This window comes from Oryx dammah, unplaced genomic scaffold (genome assembly GCF_014754425.2).
Source record: "Oryx dammah isolate SB20612 unplaced genomic scaffold, SCBI_Odam_1.1 HiC_scaffold_19, whole genome shotgun sequence".
NCBI classification, from domain to species: domain Eukaryota; kingdom Metazoa; phylum Chordata; class Mammalia; order Artiodactyla; family Bovidae; genus Oryx; species Oryx dammah.
Genome location: NW_024070203.1, coordinates 92204808 through 92231218, shown reverse-complemented (window position 1 = coordinate 92231218; position 26411 = coordinate 92204808). Strand labels below are relative to the sequence as shown.

Genomic DNA, 26411 nt, shown 5'->3' with positions numbered 1-26411 from the left:
AGGGACACGTCCCCCGCCTCCCGCGTGGGCACTGCCAGGGAACGTTTCCGGAGCTCCTGGCACGGCCCTTCAGGCGCCCGTGTTAGCTCCCGGCAGGAAAGCCGCACGGTCCGGTACCTGCACAGGCACCGTGAAGGGCCCCGGGCCCCCGGTGTTCAGATAGGGCGGCATCTCCCGCGCTGGCAGGCAGGTTCTTTACCGAGACCTAAAATGCCTGAACCAGCCCTGGGAGCTCTGTTCACTTAAGCTGTAATTTTAAAAGCTTCTTGCTTTCCTAATCCCTCCCTCTCCCCTCTGAGCCCTGGCAAGGGTCCTGCATAAATTTACACACACTTACACACATAGGTACTGACCAGCTCAGAGTTGTGTCTCTTTTTTGCGGACGCAGTTTGAGTTTGTATCTGCTTTTTTCAGATGCCATATTAGTTGCTTTTTCTTCAACTGGACTTGGAAAGAGTTTTAAAAACCCCAGCCAGATTTACCCTTTGCCCCTTTACTTAAATCAACATGTTAAGCTTGCATTCCGTGTATTATGTTTATGTCTATTCAATATCATCTTATTTTCACTTGTCTTAAAATTAAGATTTTTAAATTGTAATTTCATTGTCTTATGTATGAGACATAAGACGTATTGACAAACCAGTTAATCTTAAGGGAAAACAATTCTGAATACTCGTTGGAAGGACTGATGCTGAAGCTGAGACTCCAGTATTTTGATCATCTGATGTGATGACTATTGGAAAAGTCCCTGATGCTAGGAAAGATTGAGGGCAGAAGGAGAAGAGGGAATCAGAGGATGAGACTGCTGGATGGCATCACTGATGCAATGGACATGAACTTGGGCAAACTTTGGGAGATGGTGAGGGACAGAGGCCTGTCGTGCTGCAGTCCACAGGGCTGCAAAGCGTGGGACACAACTGGGCAACTGAATGGCCAAAACAGTGTATGAGCAATTTCTTTTAGTTGAATCAGCCTCCTTTTTTTGTTGTTGTCGTCAAAGTATTTGTTAAAATATACTGAATAAAACTTCCCACGTGGTGCTAGTGGTAAAGAATCGCCTGCCAATTCAGGAGCCGCAAGAGATTAGATCCCTGGGTCTGGAAGACCCTCTGGAGGAGGAAATGGCAACCCCCTCCAGTGTTCTTGCCTGAAAAATCCCATGGACAGAGGAGCCTGGCGGGCTGCAGTCCATGGGGTTGCAAAGAGACAGACACGGCTGAAGGGACTCCGCGCACACGCACAAGGACAGAGCCTGGTGGATGCTCCTAGAGACTTCAGTCCAGGGTCCTGTCTGCGTGGAGCAACACTGTTTCATGTGAGATTCAGCGAAGGCGAGATTACCAGTTTGACAGCTCCGCACTCAGTGAGTTCAGGTACTCATCCGCTGTGAATACGCCTGACCTCTATCTCTGGCCCATATGTCTTACTCCTCTTATTTTTTTCTCTTTTCCCTAACAATGCCTCAGCATACCTTGTGAATTATCTTCCTAAAACCAAACTATATTCACACGCCTCTGGTTCACAAATGCCCATTTATGAGCAGTGTGTTAGCTTCATCAGGTTCACCTGGAGAGCTTTTAAGCTACCCCAGCAGGAGATTCTGAGGTCTGAGATGAGTGGTCCTCCTAGCTTTCTGGGCGATTTTGATATATTTAAGGCTAGAAAGCCAGTGGATGGCCCATACTTTTTCTTAGGGTCAGCTTTCAGTAACACAGAGAAAAGAAGCCTAGAGGTTAGTTTTTGAACTCATTTTTCACCTTTGTGAACTTGAATTGACCTCTAGTTACCACTGGCTTCTTTTCTACTTCCTCAGAAACTAGAGTATATAGTGCTTCTGTTCTAGAATCATTCTTTCAAGTACCTGTGGCACAAATTTTGACAGTTTGCTGATGTATTATAGTTCCTTATATGAAGCTAATTGCTACTATTTTTTGTATTATATAACAGTTTATATATACAGTTAACTTTTTCCTTCATTAATTTGAAGCAATATTATAAATATAGGAGCATTCATTTGTTATTATTCTTCATCTAAATTCCACAAAGCTGAAAATAAAGAGCACCTTATTTTAGGAAATATTTCCATTCAGCAAAAATATCATTTTCCATAATTTATGCTATCTTACAGTTTATTGAATCAGCCACAATAAAATAGAATAAGATAGAAAAGTTACTACTAATACCATGATTATGCCAAAATCCCATGACCTGGTGTTGCTTTAAGGAACTATGGCAGGAGGAGACTCTGAGCTTGCCCTCAGGTGTACTTAGTATTATTAGTATGTTTCTCAGTATTTAGGACTACTTATTTCAGATCAGATTTTATTTTCAAGATAACAGAATAAAACACAACTCAAAACATGAGATATAAGACAAGAGCTCCAATTCTGAGTTTTAAAGTTTATGATCCCTTGCTTTGGGGCTCTGGTTTGGAAAGGATATAATTAATCCAATTTGGTATTCAATTTTTGTTATGTTTAAGTACACATGGATTTATTTGTGCTTTTAAGGGACAAAATTATCACCAATGCTTAAAATATATAGATAATATTGAGGATTTATTTTTTAAAGTCACACTCTCAGTCCTCTGCTTTAGCAATCTGTAGTCATAACTTCTAGTATATACTGGTAATTTTAGTTTCTCCTACTTTTTAAAAAAATTTTTATTTTTACTTTATTTTACTTTACAATACTGTATTGGTTTTGCCATACATCGACATGAGTCTGCCTCGGGTGTACATGAGTTCCCAATCCTGAACCCCCCTCCCACCTCTCCTACTTTTTCTATCATTTGATAGAAGTTCTAACATACACAGTTGGCTCAAAAATTTGCAGAAGGTGAAGGAACCAAAAGAAAAAAAAAAAAAACAACAAGAGTATGGAACAAATATAAAGCAAATAGTAAACCATTTCCTGAGTAACTAACTTTCTTGTACCAGAGATTTTAATTACTTACCTTAAAGAAATGGTGCTAATGGGGAATTGTTGTTGTTCCATTGCTGGGTCGTAGCCAACTCTTTGTGACCCCATGGACTACAGCACATGAGGCTTCTCTGTCCTTCACTATCTCCTGGAGTTTGCTCAGACTCATGTCTATTGAGTTGGTAGTACCATCCAACCATTTTATCCTCCATGGCCCCCTTCTCCTCCTGCCCTCAATCTTTCCCAGCATCAGGGTATTTTCCAAACGCACTGGAAATATCTAAGACTTGGTCTGAAGTTTATATGGTTATACTTTAAAGCAGTAAGAACTCTTAAACCTGGACCAGAGGCTTTCTCAGTCCATGCTAAGCCTTTGTCTCAAATAGTTCTCCCTTGTGGGAATTTCCAGTGAGAGGATGGGGAAAAGCTAAAGCCCCACCCGTCATCTGCTCTGTGCAGCCACCGTCAGCTCTTCTGGATCCAGCAGTCTAGTGACTGAAATACCAGTGGTGTAACTGCTACCCTCAGACAAAACAAGCTGTACAAGAGCAGTAAGCAGGAGTGGTGACTTTAGAAGAATAGGAAAGGAAAGCGGGTTATTCTCTGCTAGAAGTTGGGGATCCCTGCATTAGAAGTTCTTTATTTGCAAATTAAAATTTGCAACCATTTAGTTAAAATGAATGAAGTTTACACTTTTATATTTGGTTATGCACAAAAGAGACAATGGTGTGGCCAAACATTTGGCAAGCACTTTGGATATTTCCTTCTCTGTTTGAACGTGAGCTTCTGGCGAATCTGTTTGCTTCTCTCACATAGTGCTGCGTGTTGCTCGTCATAGTGGGTGTGCCTTTTTTTGCTGCAGCAGGAACTTTGTTCAACAGCCTTTCTCAGTGAGCAGAGCTATTTACATTACCAGTTCTTTCCATCTATTTCATTCATGTAAAGTGAAAGTCAATATAACCTTGGAGTTTGAATAAAGATATTATCCTAACTCAGAACTTCTACTGTGTTAACTGCAGAAAGAAAAAAAGTTACGATTATGTTAAGCCAATTTATATTGATATGTAGTTCAAAGATCATATACCCAAGAACCTATGTTTTATCATCTTTTGAGCAATTGGACTGCTTTATTTGTGTGAACTATATTTGCTGAGTGTTTTTCTCCCACATTTGAAAAGCTGAAGAACAGTGCTTATCGTTCACCACCAATGTCAAGCTAAATGTGTCATTTAAGAATTAAAGGTACTGATAGTGATAGCTTCCTTTGGGTTTAGGAGCTATGGAGTGCTCCAGATTTGCTGATCACAGGATCCCTGGGGAAAAGTCATAGAGTCACAGGCAGTGGGAGCTGAAGGGGACTCTAGGGATAAAGTTTGTTGCCTGTCAGGAGCACCTACAAGGCACAGTGAGAGTAGTTGGAAATATTGGTACACCATGTGAACAAGGAACGCTTACCTACAAGTATAAAAGAGAGGCACGTCACACACACACGTATATACACATACAGACATGCACGCACACGCACATACATGTATGCACGTGCACACAGGTGTACACATGCATGAATAAACATACGCACATGTATTCGCATATACAGACATGCCCAAACGTGCACACACCACACAAAATTACATCCTAGGTGCCTGTGTCTGCCCTGTAGAATGAAGCATAATCAGATGTTTCCGAGTTTTTCTGCTCAATATTTGCTGGTTTCAGGTTTATATTTTTCTCCCTGTATTCTCGGCAATAGCAGGCCCACAGAGGTTACCAGTGTGTAAGGTTACCAGTAATACTAGTAGCAAAAAGAAAACATTCATTCAATTGATTATATATTCTGCCTGGTCACTTAATTGGGTTTTTACAAAGAATATCAAGTAGACCTTAATAAATATTTCGGTATCGTGTTCCAACATCAAGTTAATTTACTTGCCTGGAAACTGACCTTGGAAGCAATTAATTATTTAAAAATAGGAATTTCAGTGGATATTTAAAATGAGTCTTTTATGCAAGCCTTTCTTCCCTTTTCATCAACTCAAGCCTGATGGCACTTTGAGGTCATGACCTTCTCCTCTCAGACTTATCTTTTCTCCTGATCTCTTGGGTGACATCCTGACAGTAAGCATCCGCTCATCTCTGAGAGAGAGTCTGAGCTTTCTAGGATGACGAGATGGACATTTCTATTGGAAAACAGCTTCTGCTTCCCTTGTCTCTTTTTGTCTTTCTGCAGATGGGTGAGGACACCTCACTGTAACCTTTCACACCGTACAATATTAATCAATACTCTTTTTTTTTCTTTTTATGCAAAACCCAGCCCAGCCTTACTAGCTGCTTAGTAAGGTCCCTTCTCCAAATGCCCTTTCCTCGGAATGCCTCTTACGTCCTTTGTCCAGTCTCATTCCTTTCCACTGTTTTCTAGGGTGTCTGCTTTGCCACTGTATGATCCGCTACATCATTTCTGTGGTCTAGTCTCCTTTTAACTTGCTATTCATCCTTTTTTCGTGACATTTAATATTGGTGAGACCTCCGAAAATGGGATCTTGCTGATAAGTTTCAGCTAGTGTGGCAAGCTGGCGTGATTTGCTCTGGTGTCTAATGTATCTCAGCCAGAAACTTTGCATTGTTGAATAGGAGACTTGCAATGGGGAAGAGGGTGGGGGGCCTTTGTGTCATACCTTTCCTTGCTCACCGTCCTCACCGGGCCGTGTGTCTGAGAATCCGTGTGGACAGTCACCCTGACCCTGGCTTCATCTGGGTCACCTCCTCCGTGAGGGCATCCCTCGCCCCGCGGAGAGTCGATGCTCCCCCGTGTACCTTCTGGGCCTCGTACTTGGCTCATTCTTTTCCTCTGTGCCTCCTCTGCTGCTTGAAGGGAGTGTGTTAATCGCTCAGTCGTGTCCGACTCTTTGCGACCCCACGGACTGCATCCCCCCAGGCTCCTCTGTCCGTGGGATTCTCCAGGCAGGAATACTCGAGTGGGCTGCCATTCCCTTCTCGGGGGGGATCTTCCCGAGCCAGGGGTTGAACCCTCGTCTCCTGCACTGCAGGCAGACCGCTAACCATCCGAACCACCAGGGACATGAAGGAGGCCCCTTAGACACACTGGTGTCCATGGGGACAGTTCTGTAAGACGGTACTGTTGCTGGATGATGGATAAGTGATTGAACGCCCATTTTCATCTTTTGCTTCCTCTGAGATCGCAGCCTTCTTCGTCCCTGCAGGGGCCTAACACAATGATGGGCGTGTGGTGACACTTCAGTGCATATTTGTGGAGTGACTGAAAACGAACAGATGAGGAATATATATATTAAATAAATATAATATATATATATATATTTTTTTTTTAATGAAGAAGGCCAGGGAGAATTCATTAAGGCCTGGCCCTGGACAAATAAATGAGTGTTAGAATTCTCTAATATTTCACTGGCTGTTTCCCATCTAACCTGTGACTTTGAAGAGAGACACTTTGTATTCCATTTATGGAATGCGCGTGGTGGTGCTTACTCCGATTGTGTTTTTTGAGAACAATAACAAGGAGCCATAAATTGAAGGTACTGGGTAATGAATCAAGTGAGTTTTATATGAGTCACAGGACTTGCGTTAAAGTTTCTCATATAAAACAACACGATTATGAGACTTCTCAGTTAAAAACAAAAGAGAACCATAAGCAATTATGTGCGGCATACATTAATTAAGCACTGTCTAGGATTAAATCTTCCAGGCTTCGTCTTTTTAGGCCTTCTCCAGAAATCATCCATTCCTGGGAGAGAGAGGAGCTGTCATAACGCAGTTGCATATTTCACAAACAGTTTTGTCTATAGTCCCTGTATATGATGGTCCCGAAAAGGTTTTTTCTTTTTTGCCACCTGATGGATGAACAATGGCCACGTTTGCCTTGAATGAGCAAAGAACAAATCGACCTTTCTACCGGGTGGCCCTGTACCTTATCTGAGCAATGAAACTGCAGCTCTTTTCTGCTGTTAGAAGGTATTTTTTTAGTGAGTGACTGAAAGCCTTCCTCCTCTGGCAATGTGATGAAGTCGCATAGGGCTAGATGAGTTTTGGTTCAAGTGAGTGATTCTTACATTTTGGTCTCAAATGCTCAGTGCATTGTACAGTGAGGGCTCTTCCTGGTCCCTCGGCAGAGCACACACAGCACTTGTCCTGCAGCTCCATCGCTGAGGGAATGTCACTGTTACACAAGGAGACAAAACCCCTACAAGCTGTCCCCCCTCAACGGAGTACAGCAGATTCCTTTGTTTTCAAAACAGTGTTCTCCAGGTTTCATCAGCTGCCGAAAACCACATGTAGGAGCTTGGAAGATTGAGTTGCACATTTTACACAGGTTAAATTACAGGATTCTAAAAGTGTTCTTCTTTGCGAAATCTGGAGGCATGCTTCACTTACAACAGTTGTTGCATGTCTTTGGAAAAAAAAAAAAATACAGCTGTTTCTTTCCTAGATTGGTTATTAGGAAACAAAGTTAAAGCTTGTCCAATTTATGGTTGGCCCGTGGCATCATCATTTCATGAGAAACAGTTCACAGAGAGACTCCTGAAATGTACACCTCTTGGCTCTTTGAGACAGAAGCCTCTTGTCTCGGTGTCTTAGCTTACTGTGCCAGAGAGAAGCTGCAAGGAGTGCCCGTTGCCCTGGGGCCAGGTCCAGCCGTGCAGACCTCATCACTTTGGCTCACACAAGGTTTTTTTGAAAATGTAGCTTAGGTTTTAAATTTGAAGGATTTGGGATGCAAACCCAGATGTCTGGCTTGTTTTGAGCATGTGGAGGGCTGGGTGTGCAGCTTCATGGCAGCGGTGGGTGGGAGCCCAGCCGTGTTGCCTCCACAGGTCGGGCTCGATCTCTCCTGGTGGCCCCCGATGCTGGAGACAGCGTCCACTGCCGTTTATTGTCACTCTTGCACTTTTATTGTGACAACAGTGAGACACTGCGCTCTCTCTTTCTCAAAGGTGAGCAAATGAAGAAAGCTTTTCCTGTTGACCTCTTTCTCAGTCACTTACCTTCATTACCTGCCGGCTTTCAGAATTTAGGATTTTGATTCAGGCCACTGTGTAGCTTGTGGTATATGGATTATAGTGTAAGTTGAGACCTCACATACTGGTGAATTTGCAAATTTCTCCCAAGTATTTTGAAGAGCCAAACCCATATGTGAACACAAACATTCAAAACTATGTCCAAACCAAAACTTATTATTATTAATTTAAAAATATTGGCCAGGCTGGGCATGACAGCATGTGGCTTCCACCATGTGGTCTGACATCTTGTGAAGGAGGTGGTGATAATGATGAAGGTTTCTAATATTTATTAATCACTCACCAGGTGCCAGTCTAAGTACTTTACGTACCTTATTTAGTTTAATCTTCAACAACAATGTGAGTCTTATTCCCGTTTTCCCATAAGCAACTATGTAAGGCCACGCAGCAGGGGGTGGCTGGAGGCTAGATTTGAAAGGTGGCGCCCTGACTCCAGAGCACAGCGTCCTGTTTGTGTCCTCCGTGCATTGTTGTTGTGGCTCGTGGGGGCTTCCCAGGTGCTCAGTGGTGAAGAATCTGACTGCCAGTGCAGGAGATGTGGGTTTGATCCCTGAGTCTGAAAGAAGGGATCAAACTTCTGAAAGAAGTCTGAAAGTGGCGACCCACTGCAGTATTTTTGCCTGGAGAATCCCAGGGACAGAGGAGTCAGGCAGGCTACAGTCCATGGGGTTGCAAAAGAGTTAATGTGACTTAGCAACTAAAGGAAAACAACAACAGTTATTGTTCAAGTGAGGAAGCCTCATTTAAGGATAATTAAGGTCACATACTAAGGGTATTACACACAGGCTTTAATTGGTATAGGTACGATTAAAATGTCGATCTAGTGACCCCAAGGAGAAGGCAATGGCACCCACTCCAGTGCTCTTGCCTGGAGAATCCCAGGGACAGAGGAGCCTGGTGGGCTGCCGTCTATGGGGCTGCACAGAGTCGGACACGACTGACGCAACTTAGCAGCAGCAGCAGCAGTGACCCCAAAGCCCCGTCTTTTATACCAAATTATATTTCTCAATTTGTAGAAAGTAATCTAAAATTAATTCTTACTAGGAAACGTGGCATATTTTTAAATGAAAAAGTTTTGTAAAGTTCTCAAAATAAAATATCTTGGAGTTAGTGGTTCCGAAAGAGTCTAAACACTGAGCCTGCTTGGCAAGGAAGGGAGGAGACGGACGCTGACATTCCACTTCTGGCTCTGTTGGGTGGAGATGTGTGTTTAGAGTTTAACTTCTTAGGATACTCTGCTGTGTTGTAGTATTTTGTACTGTACCACTGAAATGTGGAGCTGTTTTGTAATAGTATATTCCTGTTATGGTGAGCTATGGTGAAAAAACAGGTAACTTGTTGCCCAGAGGGTCTCAGAAACAAGATATCCATGGCCTGAGAGTTTCAGATTAGCGGATGCAAATTGTAATATAGGACGGATAAACAACATGGTCCTGCTATACAATACAGGGACTATATTCAACACCTCGAGGGGAATCATAATGGAAAAGAGTATAAAAAAGAATGTGTAAGGGTGTAACTGAGTCACTTTGCTGTCCAGCAGAAGTTAATGCAACATTGTAAATCAACTATTTTGTTTAGTCCCTAAGTCATGCCAGACTCTTTGCTACCCTAATGACTGTATCCCACCAGGCTCCTCTGTCCATACTTCAATAAAAAAAGAAACAAAAAAGAGATAAGATATACAGTCTCATTAACTAAGGAATCTTATATAAATCACTGTTATTAGTAATAATATTTAGTTGCTCAGTCTAAGGCGGTTTCCACAAATGATCACTAATTCTTAGAATCATCGCCCAGCCTCTGGGGGATTCTGTCTTCCTTTTCCAGCACAGCAGACTGAAACTCAGAGAAGGGAACTGACTTATTCAAGAATATACGTCTATTAAGTCACAGAAGAAAAATTCAGCCTCCGGCTTTGAAGGTCATACTCTTTCCACTATATTGTGCTGTCACGGTGCACAAAATTGTCAGATTTATTCTCTTAACATCCATTCATCTTGTCTTCTGTGAAACGGATCAATGACCGTGTTTACTCTTGCAGTTTTTGTGAGTTAACCGTACCACATGATGCATACGAAGCACTCCACACCAGTTTGGTGTGTGACAAAGTGGGGCTCAGCTGGTGTAGAACCCGCCTGCAACTCGGGAGACCTGGGTTTGAACCCTGGGTTGCGAAGATCCCCTGGCGAAGGATAGGCTACCCACACCAGTATTCTGGTCTGGAGAATTGCATGGAGTGTATAGTCCACGGGGTTGCAAAGAGTCGGACACGACTGAGCGACTCTCACTTCAGTTCAGTTCAGTTGCTCAGTCGTGTCCGACTCTTTGTGACCCCATGAATCGCAGCACTCCAGGCCTCCCTGTCCATCACCATCTCCCGGACTTCACTCAAACTCATGTCCATCGAGTCCGTGATGCCATCCAGCCATCTCATCCTCGGTCGTCCCCTTCTCCTCCTGCCCCCAATTCCTCCCAGCATCAGAGTCTTTTCCAGTGAGTCAACTCTTCGCATGAGGTGGCCAAAGTACTGGAGTTTCAGCTTCAGCATCATTCCTTCCAAAGAAATCCCAGGGCTGATCTCCTTCAGAATGGACTGGTTGGATCTCCTTGCAGTCCAAGGGACTCTCAAGAGTCTTCTCCAACCCCACAGTTCAAAAGCATCAGTTCTTTGGGGCTCAGCTTTCTTTACAGTCCAACTCTCACATCCATACATGACCACTGGAAAAACCATAGCCTTGACTACATGGATCTTAGTCGGCAAAGTAATGTCTCTGCTTTTGAATATGCTGTCTTCACTTCAAATGCTCCATAAAAGTTGGTTTTTGTTTTGTGTTTTGTTTGGCCGTGTGCCCTGAGCTGGGTCAGGTGCTGGGGAAACAGGTGAATAAGATACTGTATCTTTCCACAGTGGCTTTTCGCTCAGTGTCGGGAGACGGGGTCGGATAGATTTTGAAAAACAGAATTGTAGTCGCGTGCGAGGGGCGCAGCGCAGTCGTGGCCCGCGGGTGGATAGCAGGGCTCTGCTCGTCCAGCGCTGAGCCTCCCCGCAGAGCGGCGCTGTGATTTTGTAGGAAGGCCCTTGTGCCAGAGGCCTCTTTTTTTTTTTTTTTTTTAGTTTCTTTCCTAAAGGACAGATTAAATAAATACATAAAAACTGTTCTTAAAGTTAGGAGTAAGTGCTGTTCATGCGATCCCGGAAACTGCAGTGTTGCCCCCGGGGAGGAGGCGAGATACCCTGGACCTTCCCTCGGGCCGGGCGGAAGGGACGGGGAGGAAGAGTTACCACCACGGGGAAGCAGAAGAATGTCCACACCTACAGCGTCCTTGGCAACTGCAGGAACGCCCGGCCTGTCTGCTTCCTCCCCACCCCCGAAAGCAGGCCTGCCCAGTTCCATGGGGAGGCCTGGTGGAGAAGCACACCTCTGTGACTACGATTGCAGCAGCTATTTCATCAAACCACGGTGTCTGCTGGCTTATTTCCTTAATGTTGCTTCCGGTATCTAGATTGTCCTAAGACTTTTCTTCTTCTTTTTTTTTTTTTTAGTTTTACTGGAGTAAAACTTAAAAGAATTCCTTTTCAGAAAGGGTACATAAATAGAAATTCTCTAAATACCTATGTGTCTCAAGTTGACTTCATTTGTTTCAAACTTAAATAATTGCTTGGATTTTTACAGAATTCTAGCTTCAACACATTGCCAAAGTTGCAAGACAGTATGCTATTGCTGTTGGAGAGCCAACATGTCTTAAGTTTACTGATGGTATCAGTCTCATCCGTTTGTCAGTAATTGTTTCGCTTGTTTCCTCTCTGGAAACATTTAAGATTTTCTTTCTTTCTTTCTTTCTTTTTTTAACCTCGGAGAAATGAAATTTCACAGTGGAGGTCTAGGTATGTGCCTTTTATTTTTTGTTTTTCCCATCTACGTGTTCAGTGAGTATTTTTATTCTGAAGAATCATCTTCCTTCGTCTTGGGGAAACTGTACTCTTTAATTTCTTTTTCATCACATCATTATTGGCCACAGGACATGGCTCCCAGGGTCTTAGTTCCCCAACCTGGGATCAAACCAGGGGCCTCTGCAGTGGCAGGCTGAGTCCTAAGCACTGGGTGTGCAGAAATTTCCAGCACATTCTTTGATTTCTTTATTGCTTCTTCCCCTCCATTATTTCTGCCTATTTTCTACTGAAACTGCTGCTTATTTTTATATTAGTATCCACTGCTGCTGCTGCTGCTGCTAAGTCGCTTCAGTCGTGTCCGACTCTGTGTGACCCCATAAACGGCAGCCCACCAGGCTCCCCCGTCCCTGGGATTCTCCAGGCAAAAGCACTGGAGTGGGTTGCCATTTCCTTCTCCAATGCATGAAAGTGAAAAGTGAAAGTGAGGTCGCTCAGTCGTGTCCGACTCTTAGCAACCCCATGGACTGCAGCCCACCAGGCTCCTCCATCCATGGGGTTTTTCAGGTAAGAGTACTGGAGTGGGGTGCCATTGCCTTCTCCAAGTATCCACACTTCCCCTGAAACATTCTCTCTCTTTTGAACTTCCTGTAAGATGGATGTTGGATTCCTTGGTCCTGTCCTCTAATTTATTAAATTATCTGTCTTTTTGTTCTCTGTTCTGGGAGAATTCTCTAACTTTATATTCCAGGTCACTAATTTAGTCATCAGCTGTATTTATTATTCTACTTTTTAAACATTTTAATTTTTTTTAGTTATGTTTTTAACTTCTAAGAACTGTTTCTTGTTTTCTCAGTTCAGTTCAGTTCAGTTCAGTTGCTCAGTCGTGTCTGACTCTTTGCGACCCCATGAAACACAGCACGCCAGGCCTCCCTGTCCATCACCAACTCCCAGAGTTCACTCAGACTCATGTGCATCGAGTCAGTGATGCCATCCAGCCATCTCATCCTTGGTCGTCCCCTTCTCCTCCTGCCCCCAATCCCTCCCAGCATCAGAGTCTTTTCCAGTGAGTCAGCTCTTCTAGTTGCTCATTTTTAAGACAGCCCATTCTTGTCTTATAACACAATAGCCTCTTGATCTCCCTGTAGACACTAATGTAAGTTTTGTTTTTAACAGATTTTATTTAACATATTTTATTCTCTACACTATCTCTCTTCTCTTGGGTTCATGATATTATAGGATACAAGAAGCAGTAGTAAGAAAACAAGCCAGCAGACACTCTCAGTTTAGTGTAAATAACTGTTGAAATTGTGTCTATGAAGCTTAATGCAGTTGTTAAGAAGTATTTCCTTAAAAAATTGAAAGAATAATTTTAAAAACTGGTAGTCATCTGGAACTAATAAAAGTAAGATTATTTCAATCAAACACTTGGGGTGTTGGGGTGTTAAGACAATCTTGTTTAGGGACAATTAGTTTTATAGATACTGATTAATTTTCAACATGTATAGAAAACTTAAGTTTAATTTTAAGCATATTATTTAAATACAAGAGTATCCAGTAGGAGAATAAATTTAGTATGTATAACTATCCTACAATTAAAGGGGGATAAAATGAACAAAGGAAAATTAATCTGTATATAGACAAGAAAGCAAAAAGAAAATAAAAAGCATAACAATAGAAAACACAAAAAAGTGATGGTAAAAAGACCATTTTGGACAAATATCAGTTATTACAATGAATAAAAATAACTTAAAAACTTACCTTAAAAGTTGGAGACTATCCAAATGGTTAAAAATAACCATACACATTAAACATTGAAATATATTCTACTTATTATAGGCATACCAAAAAAATTAGAAAAAAATTTGAAATTGAGCTCCACACAGAAGTATTACAGGTAAATTTCAACAAAAAGAAAGTTGAAATATTAATTTTCTTTAATGCTAATATAAGTATATAAGTATTAATTTTATATTAAGTGTTAATATAAAACAAAATGGAATTTAAGGTAAAAAGGATTAAATGGACAGCAAGTAAAATGGCAGCCCACTCTAGGATTCTTGCCTGGGAAATCTTGTGGACAGAGGAGCCTGGCTAGCCACAGTCCATGGGGTCACAAAAGAGTTGGACACGAATTAGTGATTAAGCAACAAAGAAATATTTATTTATTGATCACTAATAAAAATCCAACAAGAAAGTGTAATGGCTAGGAGTCTTTGTGCACCAAACAAAAAGCATTGGAATAAATATACTAAATCTGTTGGAAGTGCAAGAAGAAATTGTTCAAAACAGAGAAGAGCCTTCTCTCAGGAATCTCTGTTGCAATCACACGTTTCACTCTGAAAGCACAGAACTGTTTGAGCTCTGTGGTCAGCTCCACTTGATCATCTTCTTTGATCATCTTCTTCTGCTGCTCTTTCCTGTACTTTCACTAAATGCCTTTTCAAAACTCACATTTTAAGGCCTGTTTTTCAGGGTGCCTTCAAAGGTGCCGTAATCAAATGGACTCATTAGCTTTGTGATTTCTGAAAGATGCGTGTTAAGATTTTGCTGAGTGCTGATGGGAGGGAATTTGGATATCATTTTTCTGAAGGCAACAGTCTTTTCTGTCAGCAGTATGCCGTCTAATCCTTGAGTATGACTGTTGATTTCATGACATTTAGGATTAGATGCAACCTTACTGACTGTCTCATAGTCACTTCAGATCAAGACATGGTTGGCTTGCTAGGTTTTGGACTGTTATTAAATTCAGGCAACTCATATAACTTTTCTGGATCTCACTAACTTGTCTTTGAAATAAGAATAACTTTGCACAGTGGCAGTATCATAGCCAGTGGTGTTTATTCGAGGCGTGATTATTGCTAACTGAAATAAGAATATAGGGCTAAGATAGATAGTCCTTCAGGCTCTTTCTTTCTCTAAGGATTTATTTTCATATTATGCAATAGGTACTTCTATTTTTACCTAGTCTTTTTCTAAAATCCAACATTAACAAAAACGTTTCTGTGGTATATATTATAGAATATGGTATTCTGATTTTTCATCCTCTGACACCTGGCATTTTTTGGGAGAATAACAAACTGTTTTAGGGAGTGATAGTTTTTGCAAGCAATTGCAAGGACAGAGGCTGCCTGTACATTCCTCAGCTTTATTTGGAGTCCTCTTTGTGGGCATGCTGCGATTGATTCATGGGGTCGCAAAGAGTCGGATACGACTGAGCGGCTGAACTGAACTGAGCTGAACTTGTGGGTTTCTACAGTGCCGAGTCCATGGTTCACTCACTCACTCATCTGGAGCTCGGTTGTGTCTGACTCTCTGCATCACCATGAACTCTAGCTCCCCAGGCTCCTCTGTCCATTGGATTCTTTAGGCAAGAACACTGGAGCCGGTTGCCATTCTCTTCTCCAGGGGATCTTCCCCACCCAGGGATTGAACCCAGGTCTCCATGGTTAATGATGAGTAAATGTCTCCTGAGTAAAGAGCTTACGTAAAGCTCCTTATAAATGTGGCTTCTCCCTCATTTAGCTGCATTACAGGCTCTGAAGAGGAAGAAGAGGCTTGAGAAGCAGCTGACTCAGATTGATGGCACACTTTCCACCATTGAGTTCCAGAGAGAAGCCTTGGAAAACTCATATACCAACACGGAGGTGTTAAAGAACATGGGCCTTGCAGCTAAAGCTATGAAAGCCGTTCACGAGAACGTGTGAGTGACCGCCGTCTCCCTCTGAGTCTCACGTTCCCTCAGAGCGTTGGAACTCTGATGGCTTGGGCAGGGATGGGCTTACTCATCTGAGACTCTTTGACATGTTGGAATGGAATGCTCCCACAGAGAAAGAGCGGAAGTTTTAATATATTAGCAAAAGAAGAAAAGATCATGCGAAAATAAAGGTCATTCATTTTGCCTTTAATGTTTTCCAGGCTTCACTGTTCTCTGATACTCCACCTGCAAATATTTTCATCCTATAGTTTCAAAAAGGCTTAAGTGGTAACATCCGTGAGAGTATTAGAACTGTACAATTGTGGCTGTCAAACTTTGCAGAAATGAAGCTGCTCAGTCATGCCTGACTCTTTGCAACCCCAAAGACTGTAGCCTACCAGGCTCCTCCATCCCTGAAATTTTCCAGGCAAGAGTACTGGAGTGGGTTGCCATTTCCTTCTCCAGGGGAACTTCCCCTCCCAAGGTCAAACTTTGGGGGACTCAGAAATCACTACTAAAGAGAACCGAGATGCCCACACCCCTTTGAGAAAGCTTGGGACTGGGCCTTTTTGTTTTCAACCAAGGTCTCTGGGTGATTCTGATATTAACCAGTGTTCGAGAACCATTGGCATACAATATAATAGATACAAATGTGGATTTGGGGCAGGTTTTCTGGATTGTAATCCCAGATCCTGGCTGACTGTCCTTGGACAATAGTTTGTCTCTTCCTGATTCAGTTTCCTTGTCTGTAAGTTGAAGATAATAATCATACTTACCTCACGTGGTTCTTGTGACAGTTGATGAGAAACCAGATACACTGCCGTCAGGAGCTCCTGCGTAAAGTAAGCACTCAGCCATCAGTATTCAGAGCGGTAGTGGGGCTCGTGACTGTTTGCTTTTTATTTGCACAGAGAATCTAATCCTTTCCTGAGCTTAAATATGATGGTGAAGTTTGGGCCAAAGGTGTACAAGGGCAACAAGTGTCTGAGGGACTCGTGGAGAAGGTTCTGTGGATGGGAGAAGGGGGGGAGAGAGGCCGCGGTCAGTGAAGGCGGCTTTGCTGACATTTTCCTGTCCTGATAACCAGCTGACCATCAGCCGTCATTTTGACAGCTTCTGAGGGATCGTTAGATTCACTCTCAGAGTCACCACCCACTGTCGTTGCTGTGAGTTAGGTGCTAACTGTGTTCCAGAATCATAGCCCTTATCCCAGGCAGTTCAGCCTCATTTTCCCTGCGTGTCCCTTTTGGGAAGAATTTACTGCTGGGCCCACATTTTAGCTGTACATTTCACATATGATTTTTAAATACGTGATCCTACTATCTTTGTTATGAATATAAGAAGTGGAAATAAGGGGCGGTCAGAGGGCGGCTGGAGGAGGAACTGGCGGCCCCCGCCCGTGTCCTGCCTAGAGAATCCGGGGACAGAGGAGCCTGGCGGGCTGTGGTCCATGGGGTCGCAAAGAGGTGGACACACCTGAGCACCTTAGCACCCCACAGCGCGGCGCAGCAAGATGCCAAAGTTCTCTTTTTGATTACTGCATGAAATGCTGTCAAATATTCAGCTTTTCCTCTATGTGGAGTCTGGAAAACATGCAAAGCATTTAATTCCACTAGGAATGACAATGTCAGTGTTAGTGGCTCAGTAATGAGTAAGCTTGTCACCTCCCCGGTACCCATCAGCGTGGCCTGGGCTCAGAGCTGGAGGGATGATTTGGAGATGGGATGCAGACATGGCCGCCGGTCGTTCGGACCCAAGCCTGTGGGGCTGCAGGGCCCAGAGGGGCTCAGGCACCAGGAACTGGCTTGAGACCTGCCATCGGCCCTGGGTCTGTGATCCCTTTGCTGAAGCTGCTGATTCTTCTGAGGCCTTCACAGGCCTAACCCTGCTCTCATCCGTTGTCTCCCGGCCCATCAGCAGCCATGGGGAAGTTCTCAGGGAGTCAGAATCTCAGGACTACAAGGCATTCTGGAAAATAGATCTCTGGTCTCCAGAGTCCATCTTCTACAAAAAGCTGCTCTGATAGCGGCTTCTGGGTGCCACCCGAGCTTATCTCACTCAACGTGGTCCTTGATGACCCGTGGCGTTGCTTCCTGCAGAGTTAATACATAGCATGTATTTACCCGTTTCCTATGCCCTTCCACCCTGGAGAAGGAAATGGCAACCTGCCTGGGAAATCCCATGGACGAAGTCTGAGCCTGGTGGGCTACAGTCCATGGGGTCGCAAAGGGCTGGACACGACTTAGCACCTGAGCATGCCCTACCAGACAAACGTTCAAAATGGGTCCACAGATGTGCCCCCTAGTGACTCCCAAACGTAATGGCTCTCAGTTGAACTTACATAATTTAAAATATATGTGCATATACAGAATTATTAGTTTCTTGAAATGTAAATTCTTCAAGTTGATCAGTCCTACCATCAGGGACGTTTAGAATCCTACTGAAATAACCAAGAGTTTATGTTGAGTTGGCTCACTTTTCATGGGGGATTGTGTCTAAATTCATAATTTTAAAGTAAAATTCTACAATATTTCAACAAAACATTGTTTCCCAGGGATCTGAACAAAATAGACGATTTGATGCAAGAGATCACAGAGCAACAGGATATTGCCCAAGAAATCTCTGAAGCATTTTCTCAACGGGTTGGATTTGGCGATGACTTTGATGAGGTGGGTGTCACAGTGTGGAACGGAGCGCGTGCCCGCTGAGAAGGATAGCTCTTCCTGGGACTTCCCTGGAGGCCACTGGTCACGACTTCACATTCCAGAGCAGAGGGTGTGCGTTCCATCCCTGGTTGGATCCCACGTACTTCAGGGCCAAAAACCCAAGACGTAAAACAAGCAATATTGTAACAAACTCAATAAATACTTTAAAAGTAGTCCACCTCAAAAAAAAAAAAAAAATTCTTGAAAGAAAAGATAGCTTCCCACCATGTGAAGCGAGCAGGTTTTCTTACACATGTCCTTTAATATCACTAAAGAATAAATGATATCTGCTAGAAAAACACCTGTCTTAAGAGGGAAATGAAGTGTTGGCAGCTCTGATTTAAAGGAAAGATTAATATAGTTTGGCAAACAGCCCCCTAATTAAGTTCTCAGCTATTAGAAAAGCAGCATGTGATGACGTGAAGTCAGGGAGTGTTAATTGTCGACGGGTGCGGAAACAGCCCCATTACCCGAAATTAAGTGCTCACACATCTGGGCGAAGCAGAGCAGACTGTCACTCTGCACGGGACAGGCAGATCACGCTCCTGCTAAATCAGGGCTTAGGCTGCCTCTGGGTCTTACCCGGGCTATGAAGCAAACGTGGAGTGGCATTATTAACACACACATTCCATTGAGATTAATCAGTCCAGTAATAACAGACTATAATTATACTGGTGAAGTCTGCGCTGTGAATTTCAATTGTCCCCCTCAAAGCGCACACAAGGAGGACTGGCGCATGTTTTGAAACGTTTCAGATTAGCGGCCGAGACTCTGACTTCCTGCGTTCACGTACCGATGAACACAGCCCAGCTAGGAAGTCAGATGTAGTTCCATGGAGTCCGTGAAAGTGAGGATTGGGTGTCAGCCGCTCTTCTGTGTCTATACTTACTTTATTTCATCTCATTTTCCTCCATTCTCCTTTTTAAAAAAGATTGAGGGGCAGTTGATTTACCAGTCCTGTCTAGTTTCGGGCGTGCAGCAACGTGAGTCTGTTGTACATACACCTAACTATTTTCTCAGGTTCTTTTCTCTCATAGGTCATCATAAAACACTGGTAGAGTTCCCTGTACCGCGGTCCTTGTGGTCATCTGTCTCATTTATAACCCGAGTACATGGTAATCCAGACCCTCCTGTAACCCCCATCCCCACCCCCTCCGGTAACCACGCGCTTGTTTTCTGTGGCCGCGGCTCCGTTTCTTCAGCAGCTTTTTAAATGATGCAGGCCGCGGCTTGGAAAAGGGCGGCTTTCAGGCCACATCTTTCCCGAGTTCTGTTTTGGTTTGGCCCGTGGAGCAAGATGGTCTTTATGTGTTTAAACCACTGCGGGCAACCGCAGCAGCAGTGACAGTAGCCAACAGAAGGCCGCTCGACAGGGCCCGTCTGTGGTCTGCAGCGCCGGAGGCATCGCGGCGCGGCCCGGCCCGGCCCGGCCCGGCCCAGAAGCGCGCCTGCCGCGGGCTGGTGAGCATCCGGCGTCTTTCCGGCCGGCGGGCTGGAGGGCCCCGGGCTGGTGAGGACGCCCCGCGCTGCCACGCCCCGCTGAGCCCTGTGAGGCCCCTTCACTTTCGGACCCTCAGTTTTCTCATTTATGAAATGAACATGACGATCAGTAGGCTGTTCTGAAGTCCCTTAAATTCTAAAATTCTTTTATCAATGAATGAATAAGTGTTTGCTACCTGAAATCTGAAAGTGATGGAAATGATTATTTTGTGCTCGCGTATTTGTTACAGGAAACAGCGATCTTTTCAGTGTGTTAATGACCGTCAAGCCCTGTTGGCGACTCTGGGCATACATTCAGTGTAGGGCAGCGTGTTCTGCTATTACTACACTTGCTGTATTCATTCCTAACTGCTCTTTTAGCAGAAACAGGATGTCAGAATATTCATTCTGAAGGTATTTTATGCCTTCAGCCCCTGGAGAACTGTAAAGCCAGCAACTAGCCGGAGGCACTATTGCGCAGGGCCTCGAGCTGTACACTTTCATGCTTATTTCTCTTTTTGAGGTGGGTATAAGAGTCCTCAGACAGCTCGGCTCGCCCTGTGTCTGATACCTGCTGACTTGACCCAACGTCGTGCTTGGCTTCAAGATCGCCACTCTTGGCCTTAGTATTGTTACTCTCATTTTAAGATAGAATAATTATTTGTGAGCCTTTCTCCTGCATTCCAAAAAGCTCCTTAAATGTAGGGACTGTTGATTGGACTTTGTCTCCCGAGCCGAGTTCATGCCTGGCCTGGAGTGAGCTCTCGATAAATGTGTTCAGTGACAAATGAATAAATGAAGAGAACTCCTTGGTGGAATATGAGTGTCTTAGGTCATTGCTCGTGACAACGGCCTCAGAATTATAATGATGACAAGTTTAGTTTTGACTCCCAACCTCTCTCAGGGGGTTGGGCTCAACCTGAGGACTGTTGGAGCCAGTTAGACCTGAACTAGTCATCTCAAGCCATATCATTTCTGTCATAAGGTGGCTTTTACCCTCAAAGTCTCAAACTGGACTTGCTTTTCTAATGTTCTTGGGACAGAGTAATTTAAGATTAAGCCAGACTGCCTGGGACTATTGCTAACAGAAAGAAATACAATGTACCCACTTGGAGTTATTCTTAACTCAGACACACAGCATGGTTTTCATTGGCTCTGGTAATTTAACAAAGGAGCCATAGTATCTTTGATTCTTTTTATGTTTGGTATGTTAAGGTTTTGCTATATCTGTTTTATTTTCAGTAGCATTAGCCAAAATGAAAATATATATTTCCTCTAATTAAAGTTTCACAGATTCTGAATTCTTAACAGTAGAACATAAAAGTTACATTGCAAAAATAACAGGCAAAGTATAAATTTTCTAGAAGCTCTGGAGGTTATATATTCAGCTAGCACAAATTACTTTAAAAAAATGTTGACTGAAGTATTATAAGATTAGCTACAACAAATTTGCACAGCCCCAAATATTCATATTTTAATTATTGCTCAGTGTTGCAAAAAAGACTTAGTCTTAAAATAAATATTCCATTTCACTGGATTCTCACATATCAATTGGGTAGCAGATGTTTTTGTTATTGTGTTTGAGGAAACCCACGTCTTGAAACGTTAACTCCATAATTCTTTCCTTCTCCTATGTTCAGGATGAGCTGATGGCAGAACTTGAAGAACTGGAGCAGGAAGAATTAAATAAGAAGATGACAAATATCCGACTTCCGAATGCACCTTCCTCCTCACTCCCAGCTCAGCCGGACAGAGGGTCGGGCAGGATGCCCGGCGCATCCTCGGCACACCGCTCTCGAGCAGGTCTGTGCCTCACCCCAGCCCCCGTGGTCAAATACTGACCTGAAATCATGGCCAGGCCCATCTCAGGAGGACCTCTCCTGTAGACTTCCCAGGCGGTCTAGTGGTTCATACTCGATGCTTCCACTGCAGGGTGTGGGTTTGATTCCTGGTCAGGGAAGTAAGATTCCTCAGGCCCTGCACAGCCAAGAAAAAAGAAACTCTCAAGAGCAGTGAGCATGCCTGGGCTTCCAGGTGGCGCTAGTGGTAAAGAGCCGGCCTGCTGTGCAGGAGATGGAAGAGACGCAGGTTTGTCCCCGGGCCGGGAAGATCCCCTGGAGGAGGGCATGGCAGCCCACTCCAGTGTTCCTGCCTGCAGAGTCCCATGGACACAGGAGCTGGGTCTGTGGGGTCGCAAAGAGTCGGACACGACTGAAGCGACTTAGCATACGTCTCTTCAGCACTTATTTTCCATTTCAGAAACATACACCTTTTAATGAATAATTCTAATTTGTTTTCTGTGCTGAAGGTGTGAATGTCACCAGTGACTGATTTTTATCCTTTTTTTGTTGTTGTTGTTGTTCCAGCATCTTCTAGGAGGACAGAAGGAGAGGATGATGACATCCAACATTTGGCAGCTTGGGCTACTTAGAACGGAAGTTTTGGACACAGCTGTACATAAGACACGAAGATGTTTTGCCAAATACAGAAGCTAACACAGATTGTCTTCTATTTATACTGGATGAATGATTGTCTTTTAAGCCTCATAGGTAAAGTTAAAGGAGTCATGTGTAGATTTGGGACCCCTAAGATGAAAAGGGACTTCCCAGTAGCATCTTGGAGGGTCTCTTCCTCCCGACAGGAGGGACCATTCTACCTTCTTCCCTGCTGCATTTCCAGTCCTGGCATGTAGTTGGCACTCTCTATGTATTTGTTGAAAGGAAACTGAATCCTATTAACATGTGAAACATATAATCAACTATAAGCCACTTCAGAGTGACGTCTTCTGAACTTTCCTCCCTGTGTGAAGGCAGGTTTGCAGTGAGTGTCCATGTTAGGAGATTTGTAGCCCAGGGTAAAATGTACAAGAAATACAACTTTTCATAGGAGAGGCTTCTTGTAAAGAAGTCTTGTGTGAGTTTACACATAAATAGTTTCATTGAGTTTTGCAATTTAAAATCTTAAAGAAGTTTTAATTGACATTTATTATGCCAATTAAGCTTGGAATGGGGCAATGGTTGCATTTCCCCAAATGTCTGAAAGCGCTAACAGCTTCCACTGCTAAGCGAGACTCTCCTGGGTGTCGTTTAGCCACTTAGGGAGCTGCATTACCGTTCCTAGGCTATTGTGATGTTATTATGGCTTCAGTGTGCTAATGTGTGTATTCATTCTTTTCTGTTTTGGGCTCTCTCGTACATTTATTTACAATTTGTGTCATATTCTTTGTAAATACATAAAAATATAGGCAATTAAAAATATATCTTAGATAAAATTTGGTCATAATGATTTTTAAATGGGAAGTAAAATTCAGAATTATGTGTTGCCCATAATGTATCATGGGCCATAAAATGACAAATGTCATTATAGAAAATGGTCTAGCAATTCCCAACATTAGCTCAGGGAATACAAGCTCCAGTGGAATGGAAACAACACTAGACTTGGAGGAAGGCGTTCTGGATCCTGTTTCCCGCTCTGCCACGAACACAGTACAGCTAGGCAAGCCGTAAGCTCAGTCTGTGTTTTTGCACTGAGAAATCTAAGGGCTGGACTTGATGCGGCTGACGGTTCCGTCCTGCCACAGGCCTTTTGCGTATGAAGTCCTTCTTAGCAGTCTTTCTACCCCCCACAACACAGATACCACACCTTACTTAGTTCTTCAATCTCAGTTAAAACGTCCTTTGTTTTGGGAAATATTTCGCTGATTGCAGACTAACTCAGGTCTTCCTTCTAAATGCTTCCATAGCCGTCTGCTTTCTCCCCTGTCGCCCATCACGGTTTATGTTGCATGTTTCCTTCAATGATCACTCTTACTGCTTTTCCTCTCCTTTGCTGCTGTGCGTCAGTCCCTCAGTCGTGCCGACTCTCTGCAATCCCACGGTCCGTCTCGTGGGGTTCTCGTGGCAGGAACACCAGCGTGGCCCGTTCCCTCCTCCGGTGGGCCGCGTTTCGTCAGAACTCGAGTACCACCCGTCCGACTCGGGTGGCGTGATCTGCACGGCTCTTAGCGTCACTGAGCTCCTCAGGGCCCTCTGCCACGACGAGGCGGCGATCCACAAAGGGGCTCCTCCTTGCTGCATGTGCTGCTTGGAGGGCAGGCACCGGGTCTCCGCCCATTCAGTCCAACCGTGATCTCTGCACAGCCTCTCTCATGCAGCTGTCATTTAATAAAGGGTTATCAATATTACATGGAAGACTATTTTTACCTCTTTGGGTCATGATAGAATAACAGGAACTGGATTTACCTTCTTCTGTCACATAACTGGAAAGCTGGCCGGAATATATGAAGCAGCGGTTTTCAGACATTGGACAGAAGGCAGCAGAGAGGAGGCAGACAGATTAAAGGCAGACTTGTGGTTCCTGCTCGCGGCCTCACGGAGCCTGGGGGGCTTACCAAGGGAGGAAATCCAAGGGGGAGGCTTCTGGAAAGGAGGTTGCTTCACAGAGAGGGGGCGAGCGTGCTGGAGATCCGCAGAGCGGCCCCTTCAAAGTTTCGGCTCAGAACTGGTCTGTATACACGTCTGAGGAAGTGACTGTCACAGGAGGGACCACTGGAAAGAAGCAAGCAGGTCAGTCCCCGAGAGCTCACCCAGGGCAGGGGAACGGGTCTCCATCAGCCACGGGGAAGACCTACCAAAGGGTATCAGATTGAGTCCTTGGAAGGATATTGCCTCATTAGTGAGGTCAAATTATGCCCAGGCTAAAGGCTGTTCTAGGTCCACCCTAAAAAGCTTAAAAGTGAAAGGGTTAGTCACTCAGCGGTGTCTGACTCTGTGACCCCATGAACTGTAGCCCCAGGCTCCTCCATCCGTGGGATTCTCCAGGCAAGAATACCGGAGTGGTTAGCCATTCACTTCCTCAGGGGATCTTACCGACCTGGGGATCAAACCCAAGTCTTCCGCATTGCGGGCAGATTCTTTACTGTCTAAGCTACCAGGGAAGCGCCACAGAAAGGTTAAAAGCCAGTTTCAAAAGGATGAAACAATTCTAAGTAACTTCACTGCATCCCAGAGCAAAACCCTCAGTGCTTAAAGGACTATAAAAGCTAATAAGTAATAACAACAGAACAATTAAAACTGGCACTCAGCAGATAACATCCCCAAAGTCTGGCACCCATTGAGAAAATTTCAGGCATGCAAAGAAGCAGGAAAATACAACCCATACCCAGGAGAAAAGTCACACAATAGGAACGGACTCAGAAGTGACACAGATGATGGAATTTAAAGGCAAGGGATAGTAAAACAGCTACTAAAAATATATTCTTCATAAAACTGCTACAGTAAATATACTCCATATGTTTGAAAAAGAAGAGACAAACATGATCACAACGAAGAGAGAAATGGCAGATATAATAAAAAAGACGCAAACTGAAATTCTAGAGATGAAAAATATCAGAAATGAAAATATAGAAGATGGTAGGTGGGAGTAACGTCAGATTAGACACTGCAGAGGGAAAGGTTAGTAAACTTAGAGACATAGCAACAGAAATCACCCTAAATAAAATGCTAAAGAAAAAAATGGAAAAAATAAAGCGAGAATAAGCTTTGAGACCACACTAAGCTGTCTAACATGCGGGTTATTGAAGTCCGGAATTTTGGTGGTGGACTGGATGAATTTTGGGGGGAGGGGGCCTGTTTGGGGTAGGGAATGGAATAGGATAGAAAAAAACTGTGGTAGAAATAATGGCTGAGAAATTTCCAAGCTTGCTGAAAACAGTAAGTCTACAGTTCAGTGAGGCTTGTGTGCATGCGCACTGAGTCACTGCAGTCGTGTCCGACTCTTGTGACCCCGTGGACTGTGCCCGCTGGGCTCCTCCGTCCGTGGGATTCTGGAGGCAAGAATACTGCAGTGGGTTGTCATTTCCTCCGCCAGGGGATCCTCCCAACCCAGAGACCGAAAGAGGGTCTCCAGCACCTCCCGGATTGGCAGGAAGATTCTTTACCACTGAGCCATTTGGGAAGCCCTACACAGAACAAGTATTTCTAATTAAAATTTGCATCTGAATTGAGATGTGCTCCGAGTGTAAAACATATATTGGATTTCAAAGACTGAGTATAAAAAGAATGTAGAATATCTTATTAATACCTTTATATAGAGTTTATGTTGAAATAGTTTTAAATGTATTAAGTAAAATATATTATTAAAATTAATTTCAGCTGTTTCTTTTCACCAATTTAAAATGTGGCTACTTGGAAATTAAAAATTACATATGTGGTTCACATTATATTTCTATTGGTTAGCCTTGGGCAAGAAGACCAGTTTCTCATTGTCAATGAATTCACAGGTAGATTAGTACTAAAATGCCTGTGTTCAAAATGAAACAAGTTTTGTACAAGGTGACCGCTTATTCTGAAAAGAAACAAAATACATTGAAAAAAAAAGCATAATGTTGCCCCTCTGTTGACAATTAGGAAGGAGTGAAAGAAATGAGAGAAAAGGTATAAAAGTAAATCATCCTTAGACTGAAGAGGTATTGAATAAAGGTACTAATCAGTCAGCTAAATATGTTTCCAGCAAGGCATCTTAGAATGGAAAAACTTCTGTTTGGAAGTTACAAAGTCTGGGATGTTTGCTAAGAACTGGTCTCACGGCAACTCAGTGGTACCTCAGGGGTGGATCTCCATTTGGTCAGGGCTGTTTTGTATTTTTAAATAAAGTGTTTTCCAATATAT

At 43.6% G+C, this 26411-nt stretch overlaps 1 protein-coding gene, 1 long non-coding RNA gene and 1 pseudogene across 2 annotated transcripts in view; 2 read left to right on the top strand and 1 right to left on the bottom strand.

The window, feature by feature from the left end:
* The window catches only part of CHMP4C (charged multivesicular body protein 4C), a 30897-nt gene extending 7883 nt beyond the window's left edge, over nt 1-23014 (top strand). Inside the window, exons 2-5 of the mRNA XM_040261155.1 lie at nt 15388-15565; nt 18114-18228; nt 21384-21546; nt 22110-23014. Of these exons, the coding sequence (XP_040117089.1) occupies nt 15388-15565; nt 18114-18228; nt 21384-21546; nt 22110-22174 (521 nt within the window). The 3' untranslated portion in view covers nt 22175-23014. The remainder of the gene's footprint in view (nt 1-15387; nt 15566-18113; nt 18229-21383; nt 21547-22109) is intronic.
* LOC120879140 lies at nt 14667-14819 on the top strand (annotated as a pseudogene).
* On the bottom strand, nt 21001-22570 carry LOC120878542. The gene is made up of 2 exons (XR_005724570.1): nt 21586-22570; nt 21001-21410 (listed from the first exon to the last, which is right to left on the bottom strand). It is a non-coding gene; the product is annotated as an uncharacterized LOC120878542 (long non-coding RNA).
* Nucleotides 23015-26411: the final 3397 nt, after the last annotated feature.